General features: G+C 41.0%; 1 protein-coding gene across 4 annotated transcripts in view; it reads right to left on the bottom strand.

The window, feature by feature from the left end:
- Positions 1-1269: 1269 nt before the first annotated feature.
- The window catches only part of DUSP10 (dual specificity phosphatase 10), a 40736-nt gene continuing 28712 nt past the window's right edge, over positions 1270-13293 (bottom strand). For 2 of the 4 annotated variants that reach the window (XM_007464315.1, XM_007464314.1), the window contains 2 exons: positions 6703-7074; positions 1278-2525 (listed from right to left, as the gene is read on the bottom strand). In XM_007464315.1, the coding sequence (XP_007464377.1) occupies positions 2260-2525; positions 6703-6970 (534 nt within the window). In that variant the 5' untranslated portion in view covers positions 6971-7074 and the 3' untranslated portion in view covers positions 1278-2259. Of the gene's footprint in view, positions 2526-6702; positions 7075-13293 lie in introns of all 4 variants that reach the window. The other 2 variants (XM_007464313.1, XM_007464316.1) reach the window with 2 other exon arrangements.

The raw sequence follows: 13293 nt of genomic DNA, 5'->3' as shown, positions 1-13293 counted from the left end.
CAAAAAACATAAATTATTTCCATGTAGCTAAAGAAGGGAAACTATATTCACTGTTCATCTTGTTTGTTTGTTTGTTTGTTTAATAAAAATGAAAAAAAAAGAAAGAAAAGAAAGGGAATAAAACTTACACTATTAGAACTTTAACATTTGGATTTAGAATAAAGAAAAAGAAATATCTAGTAAATCATTATGTATTTTAAATCACTGATTATATATCAACCCCTCTCCTTAAATATGTTCTAGCACCAAGAAAATTGTTAGTTTGCAGAGTAGAAAGCACCATAAGAGAAATTTACTTTTCATCCTAACACTTAGTAGTAAACCAAAATCATTCAAGACAGCTCTCAGTTAATTCCTATTAACGTCAGTCTCTACTTTTCTAATAAAAGAAAAAGTTAAATCACTTCTAATAGAAAAGCTATTTTTAAAATGTCAAAAATATTTCATTATATCACTTGTCAGCAACTATTCACAAGAATAGTATGTCCAAATGTAGTCGCATAGAATTGAAAATGCCAGAATTCTACTTTCTCACCTCAGGCAAATCTTAATTTGCTGTGAATCTTCCCTATGGTCAAATCCCTGGAGGCATCTATTTTAATAAAACATAGAACACATTTGAATCATGTTCTTCCCCTACCCCACTCTTACTCTGCTGTGGACTGGGAACTCATGGAACACTAGCTGTGTATTAGCCAAGTGTGATGGGGAAGCTGAACTTAGGAATCTGAGCTCAGTTTGCTAGCAAAAAAGTAGGAAGTTGCAACGTGTTGCAGTGTACACTATGTGGTTAATGTTACCAAAGATGTCGAGTGAGCAAATGACAGTGGGGGAGGGAGGCATCAATATCCCTACCTGTCAGATTGTCATAAATATTTATCAAAGAGCCACTGGGGAGATCACAGAATTCTAACCAATCTATCTGGCAGTGACCTAATCACCAAGGCTCAAAGGCTGATATAGAACCTTCTCATGCCTTTAAGGAGGTTACCTGAGGCTTCCGCTTTGTAAGAGGAATTACATTGGCAGAAGTGGAGGGCAGGGCTGTGGCAATAGAGGAGATCATGACTAGGCAGACTGGAGCTTTTTTCACTCCCTTGCTAATTCTCTCTGCTTCGCACTAAGGCCAGAGACTACTGTCTCTCCCTCATCTCTCTTTCCCATTATAAAAATGTGTGTTTATTTCCAATTATGTTACACGTACAAGTTACTGGAGCTATGAGGTGCTTGAACCTGAACTGAGGAAAAGAGAAGGAAAAAAGACACATCTCCAAATGAGTTTCATTTATATAATGAAAATAAATTTTTACACAATCAACAGAAACACACCAAGTTTTTTTTGAGAAAAATATTTTTAAATAAATTTTTGTCTTTTTTTTTTTTTACATTCTGATATACATATGTAACAAGGTTTATGGCACTGTAACCAGAATCAAATCAAAAAAAAAAGTTAAAGGAAAAAGGTGGGAAAGAAAGTAATTGGTTTTGTTTAATTCCTTTCTAGCTCCAAGCTGGCAACTTTGCACTATTTGTCTATCATTCAGCTGCCAGCTCTAACTCACTTGCACACTCAAAACACCATATTATTGCACAAGAAGCCAGTGAAGGCATATGGTATAATGGTCAGTTCCTTGCTATTTCAAAAAATCTCTTAAACCCAGAGAGGGGGAAAAAGTAATCCAGAGTATGAAACACATAAAATCAACAGTATCCTTTGTCTCTTTAAAGAATGTGAAGGGTTCTTAGACCACTTAAGCTGCCCTGATCATCTCTTTGCACCACTGAGCACAGCAGGGCTTGGTTTGGTTGGGTTTTTTGTTTTCGTAAGGACAGCCCAGGCAGATCCTAGGTCTTCATGATTCAACGTCTTTTCTACGTACTTTGGGTTCTTTTTAATTGGTTTAAAGTGTAGTATCTTCGGTCTATGAACCTGCACAGACTAGTTAATCGTAAACTCTACAAATAGCTTAAAAGGAAAAGGGGAAGAAACAAATTTTGTTATATTTTTATTGTTGACTTAAGAAAAATTACGTCTTTAGCCTCCCTGCTTTGTCAGTTGGCGGGAAGTAAATCTCAACGGCATCAAAAGTTAAATTCTTCTCACACTTGTTAAAAATAAAAAGTTTTAAACAAGTTTGTTTCCATTCACAAACTTTACCCCATCTAAAAAAAAAAAAGAAAGAAAGAAAAGAAAGAATCCATCCTCCTTCCTCTTCGTCTCCTAATGGAGAACAGTCATCCTTTCCAGCCAGACTATTGTCACACAACCGTCTCCACTCCCATCAGCTTTGGTGTAAGGATTCGTGGTGTCACACCGTTGTTTAGGTCTTCCTCAAACTCCAGCAACTGCCCCATGAAGTTAAGGTTTGGGGAAATAATTGGTCGTTTGCCTTTGACAAATTTATAAGCATCAGTCATGGTCATCCGCGTGTGCTTCATCAAGTAAGCGATGACAATGGTGGCAGAGCGGGACACCCCAGCCTGGCAGTGGATGAGCAGCCCCTTCCCACACTGGTGAGCTTCCTCTGGAACAAGGGAGAAAGGGAAGAGGTGCAGGGAAGGAGAAAGAGAGATGGAGGGAGAGAGGTTAATGTTTATCTAGACTTGACAATGCCATATTCTGTAGAGAGAGAAGACATTAAAATGGCTTTGAAACTAAGTATAGTTTACTAGTTAATCGTGTATGTTTATGTCACAAACTCCAGAACTGGCTAAAAGCAATATTAGTATGAATAAGAAGCTACATTTCTACCTTTAAAGAGAAGACTAGGTAAAGGAGTCATTCACAATAATAGCTGACTTCACAGGTGACGGTGGCCAACTGAGGTTGGAACCACAACACAATTAGCCTAATAGTCAAACAAGCTACTGGTTAAGTAGACCTCTCTGACTCAGGGTGTTAATTTCCATCACCATGTTGTGTCACTTGTCAAAACTAGTGTCATTAACAATGTCTCTCCTACCTGTGATAGAGAAAAAGCATTTCTTTTTTTATACTATAGGACTGCTCTGTGCAGAAACTGGTACTAAATGGATAAGAGTTTCACTCTTAGGAAACTCTGAAGGGGGTTAAAGGAACAAAACTCAACTAGGAAGTTACTACGTTCAGCTTCTCACTATCAAACCCTATTGTTGCAAAGTTAAAGACTTGCAGTTCTCAGGCATAGGGTGTCACCTACATCTGAACTGTCCAACCCCCTCTGCATCTACACATGCCTTTCCAACATGGCAATGATGCAGAAGATGAAGGAATTAACAGCAATGGCTCAGAATCCAGAGCAATTGAAGAAGACAATACTTTAAAGCTTTTCAGGTATATTAAAAGCCAAGGAGAATAGCTCTCGGGCACTGCCTGAATGGATTCTTAATGACACTTCTAATAAAAGGCATCCCAAAGAAAGCATCCCCGGAAAATATACCAATTAGATGAAGAGTAGGAAAGGAGGGGTAAAGGAGAGTCCTGTTCTAACAAAAACTACTTTTACTGGTTACCCACTAGTAGATTAAGAAAAGAAACATTGTGCAAATTTTCATCTTAAAAGCTCAGCAATTTAGCTTGCTTCCTATAGATAACAGTATTTTAGGAAAGTATCTCCTGTTTTCAATTTCTTCTCTTCAGCACACACTATTTAAGGACCTCCACATCAAGATGGGGAAGAATGGGGGTAAGAAGATGAGCCACAAAGGGCTAGGTCTGACCATGATTCCACCTTGTGGTGGACCTTGTAACTCCCCAGAGCCTCAATCCTCCTATCTGAATAATGGGAATAATTGTAACTAACTAGGCTCAGGAGATATGGGAATAATATCACCTGACTCAGGAATAACTAAACTGGCATAGTTAAACCCTAAACCTAGATTCTGCTTAGTTTATATTAGACTGTCTGTGAATGCTATTATGTTTCTAAAACCGGCTGTGTTCTCCTTAAAGCAAGACTATCAGATTTCAGTTTATCCAATGATATATAACAATGAGAATAAAATATTGTGCCTGTGCAGGGTATGATGCGGAATTGTTTTCGAGGTTAAATTCTATTTATTACTTGTTTTGTTTTCTTTCTAAAACACGAGGTAAACCTGAATAATCTATAAGGAATGTGGGTGCTTTGACTAAAATCCTCTTAGAACCTAAGCATATCTTATACTACCCATTAAAAGAAAAACAATTTCTTTCTTTTTTTTTTTTTTTTTTTTTTTTTTTTTGTACCCGGGCCTCTCACTGCTGTGGCATCTCCCGTTGCGGAGCACAGGCTCCGGACGCGCAGGCTCAGCGGCCATGGCTCACGGGCCCAGGCGCTCCACGGCATGTGGGATCTTCCCGGACTGGGGCACGAACCCGTGTCCCCTGCATCGGCAGGCAGACCCTCAACCACTGCGCCACCAGGGAAGCCCGAAAAACAATTTCTTAACTTGCCCCAACTGGAATTAGCTCAGATAAAATTGCACTCATAACATCATATATCAACCGGGAAGTTCCTCATCTACTTGGTGACAAACTTTTCTTCCTTGGGACTCAAGGTTTGATTCACATATCACTAATAAAAAATCTAAGGTATCTTTGCATCCACAATCATTGCCCGTTGAGAACCAATAGAGCCTTGTAAACACTGCCCCAGTGTGTTCCCAAAAGGCTCCTGGCCTCGCAGTCAAGAGCATTAGGCTCTGGTCCCTTTAGTGACCACTCAGAATTTCCTTCCAGATTGAACATTCTATGGTCCTGCAATAAATAAAGGCACAATTAGCAAGGAAATACCTGGGTTAAGTGACCAGAGCTGCCAATTCTACAGCAAATCCACCCATCCTAATGGTTGTACGCGGGCCTCTCACTGTTGTGGCCTCTCCCGTTGCGGAGCACAGGCTCCGGACGCGCAGGCTCAGCGGCCATGGCTCACGGGCCCAGGCGCTCCACGGCATGTGGGATCTTCCCGGACTGGGGCACGAACCCGTGTCCCCTGCATCGGCAGGCAGACCCTCAACCACTGCGCCACCAGGGAAGCCCGAAAAACAATTTCTTAACTTGCCCCAACTGGAATTAGCTCAGATAAAATTGCACTCATAACATCATATATCAACCGGGAAGTTCCTCATCTACTTGGTGACAAACTTTTCTTCCTTGGGACTCAAGGTTTGATTCACATATCACTAATAAAAAATCTAAGGTATCTTTGCATCCACAATCATTGCCCGTTGAGAACCAATAGAGCCTTGTAAACACTGCCCCAGTGTGTTCCCAAAAGGCTCCTGGCCTCGCAGTCAAGAGCATTAGGCTCTGGTCCCTTTAGTGACCACTCAGAATTTCCTTCCAGATTGAACATTCTATGGTCCTGCAATAAATAAAGGCACAATTAGCAAGGAAATACCTGGGTTAAGTGACCAGAGCTGCCAATTCTACAGCAAATCCACCCATCCTAATGGTTGTTAAATCCAAGGGTTTTTTGTTGCTGTTGTTGTTGTTTGTTTTTCTTTTTTTTTTCTGACAAAGGAGCACTGAACATGAGTGCATTCTTCTTGGGACAGAGGCCAGTAACAATCTGCTACAATATTTAGGAAAAGTACTGGGTCACCCTTTTGCGGTAAGAAAGGTTGGAATCACTTGGAAAAGAAAAAAAATTGTTGAGTACCTGCTGGGTGTCAGGTACTCCCCAGTGATAATTTGAGCCTTGCAACAGTTTGAGGCTTAGAAGCAGCGAAAGTTAAAGTTTAAGATTAGGGTTAGGCTGGCCATTGCTTCCTTCTAGAGATTAAAGCCTGCTGTTGCTAGAATTTTCTCTCCTTGGTAACTACATGGGCTATACAATTTGATCTTTCCTACTTCAGTGAGTCTGGGGTAAACTAAGGGAATCTAGTAGCATCTCATGAGCACTCAACTTCAAGCCTTTTTGTTACCCATTGTTTAAAAACTGAGGCAAAACAAACAGAAGGGAAAAACTACCACCCCCCGCCCCGCTCTTTCTCTCCTCTGTGCTGAGTAATGCGTAAAGATGTTCACTACAGCATTATGTTTCTGAAAAAGATCCTTCAGAAACAATCCTTCAGCAAACACTACCTTTGGCCTCAAGCAGTGGCAAATTAATTTAACTCAAAGTAAGGGAGATGTGGGTGAGTTTGGAGCGGTGTCATATTCACAATACAGCTGGCCCCGGGTACCCGCGGGGGATTAGTTCCTGGATAAAATTCACAGATGTTCAAGTCCCTTCTATAAAATGGCATAGGAAAGTCAGCCCTCTGTATCCGCGAGTTCGATCCGTGGCTGGTTGAATCCGCAGATGTGGAACCCGCGGATACAGAGGGCCGGCTGTATTTTACTCCCTGCAAAGTGCCTAGGGACGCCAGTAGACTACATACCCACGATGCCTGCTCTGGCCGCCAATTTCTTACTTTCTGCCAGTTCTTTTGAGATGGTGTTATAGAACATCTCAGTGCTAACCCCTGCCACTTTTTCACTGAGAACTTGAGGGATGTGGAGGTCTAGTTGAACGGATCCCAACCCAGTTGAATTATTGTTCTTTTATAACCATGGTTCCAACACTTGATGAGTTACGACTTAGGAGAATACTTTGGCTGCACCAGGTGGCAGAGCCTGAAAACACCTCTGTGGAGCTTTTTTTGCAACACAGGCGTAAATCTTGGACTTGATATCAAAGCCCAAGCCAGAGAGGAAAGGAAGGTGGAAGATGAGACTTCCCCGTAGGAGATAGTTACCAATGAACTCAAAAGCCTCTTCAAAGTACTGCCTCAGGTTCTGCTTGTTGCTGTCGGTCGCCGGCAGCCGCTTGTAGTTGAACAGGCCTTTCTCGTAGTGGTACAGGGGTAGGTGAGTGGTGACGTTGATGACGTAGCCAATGTTCAACCGCTGCATCGCATCCAGGTCCTGGGCATCCTGCTCGTTGCCGAGGAACAGGAAGGGCAAGATGGGCGTCAGCTCTGCATTCTCGATGTCGGGGGTGCTGGGGATGGACTGAGGTAGCATGCTCGAGGCCGCGGACGCGCCGCTCCCCACTTCCCGGCACTCTTGGAGCTGGAGGGAGTTGTCACAGAGGTTTTCATGGTTCTGCTTAAAACTGCTAAGTCCACCTGGAACAAAAAACACAGAAAGTGAGAATGACTACCCCTAGAACTTCAGAGCTGGCAGAAGATATGACTTTCCCCTTAGGAATGAGTGTGTTCAGTTGCTTATTACATTTTTTAAAATAAAACCAAAACACAAATGAAAGTCCATTTGGAGACGGAGGACAAACTTTGGAGGATATCACTGCATGCAGTACTTTGGAAATGTGCTTTTTATACAAACTGGGGCATGTTCCCCTGGAAAGAGTTCCACGAAGCATCAGGCAATTTCATTAGCAGCAAATTTGTTCTGCCCCAAAGAGCCATATGCTCAGTGGCCTATATAGAACCTTGCACTTTGGGAGCCCAGGAAGGCACAGATGACTTCCTTGGGTGTAGAATTTCTGCCTGTACCTGGGCAGTGTAGGTGTGTGTACCTTGCACTCTTTGTAAGCTCACCTTACCCAGAAGGCCAAGTTTGCTCCCAGTACAGCAGAGTGGTTACAAGCAGGGACATTGGAAGAACCAGGTTATCTTGGCTATAATCCCAGTTCCACCAATTCCTGCATCTGTGACCTGGATAAATTAATTTCTCTCTCTGGGCCTCAACTTCCCCATCTGTGAAATAAGGGTAATGGCATATACCTCTTAGTGTGATTGGGAGTCTGGAATGAATGGAAACCTACATAAAGTATGCAAACCTCCCCCTCATCAAATGCAGTGTCACTTATGAGAATGTATCTTAAGGAAATCATCAGACCAAAGATAGCCAGCTAGATGTATAAAGATGTTCGCTACAGCATTTTTCTAGAAAGGTCAAAAACATGTTTTTAAAAGGGAAAAGTTGACATGTGCACCCAATGGAATATTATGTAGCCATTAAAAGTTGTGAAAGGAATATGAAAACAGTGTTTCTGTTTAATATTAAATGAAAAAAGCCAGTTTAAAAACATTCACCTTACATGTGATCAAAAGTTGAAAAAACATGCATAAAAGAACACTGAAGTCAGGAAATTTATAGATCATAGTTTAATATTTAAACTTTTCCTTTAATATTTGTCAGATACGTTTGTGCATAAGCCCAAAGGATTATTACAGAGGTCAAATTATACAATATACATGTAAGGGCTATGAAATCAGAGTTGACATTATTAACTACCAAATGAGCTCTAATTCTTACCAACTAGATACACTCTGGCCTTCCCTTTGAACAGAGGGGGAAGTTGGAGATCTCCTAGAAGCTGAAAGCCACCAGAACCCAACATTGACCCACCTCACCCTCCCCCAGATAGATGCCTTGCTTTCTGTCTTGATAGTTTCAAGAGATAAAGGAGGAAACATAACGGGCGAACAGGATATGGTTGTGTTGAAATAAATACAAGAAGTCTATCTGTCTACCAGTTTCTGAACCTATGTCCTTCTCCGTTTCAAGTTTCATCTTTGGCAACCACAGCAGGGAGCTCCAGGCTGTAACCCAGACCAAGTCTCAGGGCTGTTCACAGCCAATGCACACTAGTTGTATAAACTGGGGAAGTCATATTTTCATTAAGATCCGTCATGACTCAAAGATCATTCAAAGGGGATAATATTATGACCACATGTGAGTATCAAAACCTGTCTTTGCTTTTGGAAAAGAAAAACAACAGCTATAAATTCATTTTAATTGATTGCTAGAATTAACTTCTGCCCTTACACCTTATTATTCTGCTATGAAACGATTAAAATAAAAAGTTTCTCTGGACCTAAAGAGATCATTTTTCAAGTAGACAGAAGAAATGGAAACCACCAGAAAAACTTCCTTAGTGAAAACCTAAACACAAATTTGAAATTGCCCGCTGTCACCATCACAAGCTCCACGAAAGAGACTAAAGAGTTATTTTAAAATCTGCTCAGCTTTGGCTCCATAAAATCCAAGTAAACAGTTCCACAGTGGTTCTGTAATGGGAACCTAATTCACTTTTTGTCTTTTTAAGAAAAAGACAGTTGTTACACTTTTCTGTATAAGATGAGAGGACAGAACAACAAAACAGATTCAAAAGAAGTCTTTAGCGTGGTGGATTGGAGGGGGGGAACTTCTCTCTGTTCTTATTTAGTGTACTCAAGCTGTAATTTGTCTTAAAAGCAGCTAGTTTTTAAAAAATGCATGCCAGAAAACCACACACACAGAAAAAAGCAGCATACAGCTTTTTAAAATTCTGTCTCTACACCTCCTTTCCCAATGACATCAGCTGGAGGCTCCCCACCTGCCCAGTTGCCATAGCAGTTACACAAAGACATACAATGACATCAGTTGGCATGATATCAGCTCTTTGAGTGCAAACAATACAAGAAGAACTACTTTGTTTAAGGCCTTTGGTGCAACTGTGTTCTGGGGAGCCAATGATGTAATGCTAACAGGTGGCATGGGCCTTCCATTTGCCTAATGGGGGGAAAAAACCCATGGGGGAGGGGAGGGGAGGGGAAGGAATTGGAGACAGACAGACACAAAATACTCCGAATCCCAGGGGGTGCCCACGTGCAAAATTATGTGTATATTGTATGTTTAAGCCATGTGGGAACTCTGTTCATCGAATCTTTGGAGGCAGAGTGGATAGAAAAGGAAATATTCTAATTCACACATATTAACTAGACGAGGAAACCCTCATTGAGGGATATGAACAAACAGTCTGTTCAGCTGCCAGTCTGCTGACCAGTGTCGGCATCAGCTCTCATTAAGGGTTGTGCACAGCTAGATACTGCAGTTAAAGAACTCTCTCTGGGGATGGCGCTTACAGCAAAATGAACCAGTAGAATCTCACAGTGGTGGTTTTGAGAGAGGTGTCTGTAGGGAGGATTGTTTTCTTCCCTTAGAGGTTTGGAATTGGAAGCCAGGGAGGGACGAAGGGAAGATGAGGGCTAATATGGTTCTCCCTTCCAACTACTTTCCCTCCACCCTACCCCATCACGTATCATAGAAGCCGAACAGACTGATCACTTAATGAGGAGTTTTGATTATTTCATATTTGTTATTACTACATAGGAACATTACAAGATAACTAACAATTGAAGTGGAAGCAGTGTAGCATGGTGGTTAAGAGAGGGGTTAGAGGCAGGCAGACCCAGGTTGCCTGTGATTCTGTCTCATGAGAGTTTGAGAACTGTGATTCTGTCTCATGAGAGTTTGTAAGACCTGGTATAAATCCCTTTTCCTCATTAAGCCTCAGTTTACTGATCTGTAAAGTGGACTTAATATCACCTATCCATAGAGTTGTGGTACAGGAAGCCTATGTAAACATATAATCAGGCATTTGATAAATAACATCTTATTACCCCAATGTCATCACTGTTATTGTCCTCACCTCCAGCTGATCTGCTGACTCTGAAGTTCGTGAGAACCCTAAATGCAGTGCAAGTGATTCTGAGGCCAGGCTGCTTAGGCCTGAATCCCAACACTGCCAAACACTGGCTCTGAGACCCTGCACAAGGTCCTTACCTCTTGGTTTCTCTGTTTCCCCACATATAAAACAGGAACACCTACCTCACACTACAGTCTTGAGGATTAAACTGATTCATAAAAATAAAGTACTTTGAAATGATATCTAGCACATATGAAGCACTTTTTTTTCATTACTGTGGAAAACTGCCATTTTAAAGATCTAAAAAGAATTCTAAGGCAAATACCATTTGATATCACCTATATGTGGAATCTAAAATATGACACAAATGAACCTATCTATGAAACAGAAATGGACATAAAGAACAGACTTGTGGTTGCCAAGGGGGAGGGGGTTGAGGGACGGATGGAGTGGGAGGTTGGGATTAGCAGATGTAAGCGATTATATACAGAATGGATAAACAACAAGGTCCTACTGTATCACACTGGGAACTATATTCAGTATCCTGTGATAAACCATAATGGAAAAGAATATAAAAAAGAATGCATAGATATGTATAACTGGATCACTTTGCTGTACATCAGTAATTAACACAACATATTTCAAAAACAAAAAGAATTCAAAAGAAGGCAGAAAAGGAGGGGAAAATAAGGTACAAATTGAATGAATAAAAGAGCTTCGAGATATGAGGTTATCATCCAGAAAAAATAAATTCTGCTTAATATAAAGACTCTCAATGATAATAGGCTAATGCTTCCAGAGTTTTTATTTGTAAAAGCTTATTGAAAAAGAATAAGGAACCAAGGTATCTGAGCAGTTTTAAAGTTTAAATAATATACTTTTATCATAAAGAAAGCAACAGCTCCCTATCCTTCTTAAACAAACACATCTGATTTCATTTTTTCTTTGTCCTAGCTTTCCCAAGAAAGCCTGTACGTCTTTGGATTCCTGGGTTTGCCAGAGGAGAATTGAGTGTTTTCAATAAAATCACTCTTCTCTCCTCCCTCCCGTCCTCTCCCCTGTGTCCCCAAGTCCCCACCAGGCTGAGTGATCTCTGTAGACACACAACTGCTCCCAGATATCAGTGCAAATATTTCCCAGGCATGAGCAACAGTGCTGGGGGCAAACATTTCAGACCTTATCTCAAAACCAGGTTCTCTACCAAAATAAGTATGATCAGCATGTGGATTCTGAATGGCAACAACAAAGAATACCCAGCACCCCTGCAAAATATGTAGAAATGCAACCGGTGAGTTTCCTCCAACGGGAGGTCAGTGAGGTGACAGTCGCACTAAAGCCACGGATTCTAGTTGTAGTGGGAAACCTCTCTTTGTAGATGTATTTCACCTCCTGTAGCTGTGTTGGCTATTGCAGCCCTAGAAACACAAGAGCCCTCTGTAATGTGATTCAGAAGCAGTGCTCTGGATGGCAAATTAAAGGAACCACATCCAAATGCAGAATCTATAAGCAAGAGATTTCCATCGTCCAAAGATGGCCAGCATTTTGGCACACCAGCTTTTGGGCTTCACGCTAAGTTGAAAAGTGAGCATTTTTCAGAAATCTAAGGAAAACTCTCACTGAAGGTCAGCAGATGACATTAACACCCAAAGAAAAGTGGAAGGGAACTCAAGTTGGACTTTTCTATAAGCTTGCTGCGAGCATATTCATTGCCCCTTTTTGTTGTTTAGAGTTTCTTATTGGGTGATTAGTTTTTTAAAGTAAAATGGTACTTGATGATAGTGGTTAAGAATGTAGACTCGAGCCAGACTGCTTGAGTTGAGAATCTTGGCTTCCGTCACTAACTAGCTGTGTTACCTTGGTAAGTTAGTTAACATCTCTGCACCTCAAATCTCCACACCTATAACGTGGAGTTAACAGTAGTATTTATCTCACAGGGCCCTTAATATAGATAAAATGCTGCATGAGTTAGATATTATCACTATAAATGGCAAAGATACTGGTATAAAAGGGGTCCTGATGGATACTATTTCGTGGGCCCTCCATGGAAACTGGAGTCCATCTAAGCAGACTCCCAAGATTCTATTCTCACAAAGATCCTTGTGGAAGAAACAAAGCCTGAATAAATTGGAGCTGACGTCAGGCTTCCAGAGTCGAAACTCCCAAAGATGGGGGCAGTCAGAGTTGTTTCATACTTTTCAGGGAAGAAAATCATCCACCTTAACAGGAGAAATATTAGAGATACAAACTAGAACCACGAAGATTACTTCTAACTCTTGTTTTCTATGAAATTGTCTTCATAGGTCACTGACATGACTAGGGATTTATAGTAGGAATGATTTCAAGTTTAGTACCAGATGGTATCACCTAAACTGTCCTGTGATCGTGTCCCCAGGGAACATGTATTCTTTCCTAAGGGGAATGAAGGGAGGCTGTATCAAAGAGGGAGAATGAGTCAAAAGTGCTGTGTCACCAGGTGTAAGGTAAGAAAAAAAGGGATAAAGAAACAACTTTGTTACTGGGAAAGAGAGAGACTTAGGAGGCTGAGTCCAACAGTGTTGCTGGTGGGGACCGTGAGTCAGAGAGGAGTACCCCTGTGATCCCTAAAATCACATCATTTCATTGCTTACATGTGAAAAGTCCAATGTGTGAAAAAACATAGACAACGAGTTACCATAGAGCTTAAAACTCTTTAAAAATAAATTAGGATATTGAATTCAATTGAGCACATTTTGATTATCTGGGCAAATATTGTTAAGTGTTCCAGGAAGATATATCTGCTCATATGTTAGTCCCTTGCTTCATGGATTTTTTTTTTACTGTCTGTTCTCTCTTAGGAGATACAAATTCTCTACAGATATACTTTAAAAGCCAACTACAGAAGGCAGTTTATTATATAGAAGGCAGCAGGGAA

Source organism: Lipotes vexillifer, unplaced genomic scaffold, assembly GCF_000442215.2.
Source record: "Lipotes vexillifer unplaced genomic scaffold, Lipotes_vexillifer_v1.1 scaffold33, whole genome shotgun sequence".
NCBI lineage: Eukaryota > Metazoa > Chordata > Mammalia > Artiodactyla > Lipotidae > Lipotes > Lipotes vexillifer.
This window is presented reverse-complemented; position numbering and strand designations above follow the sequence as displayed.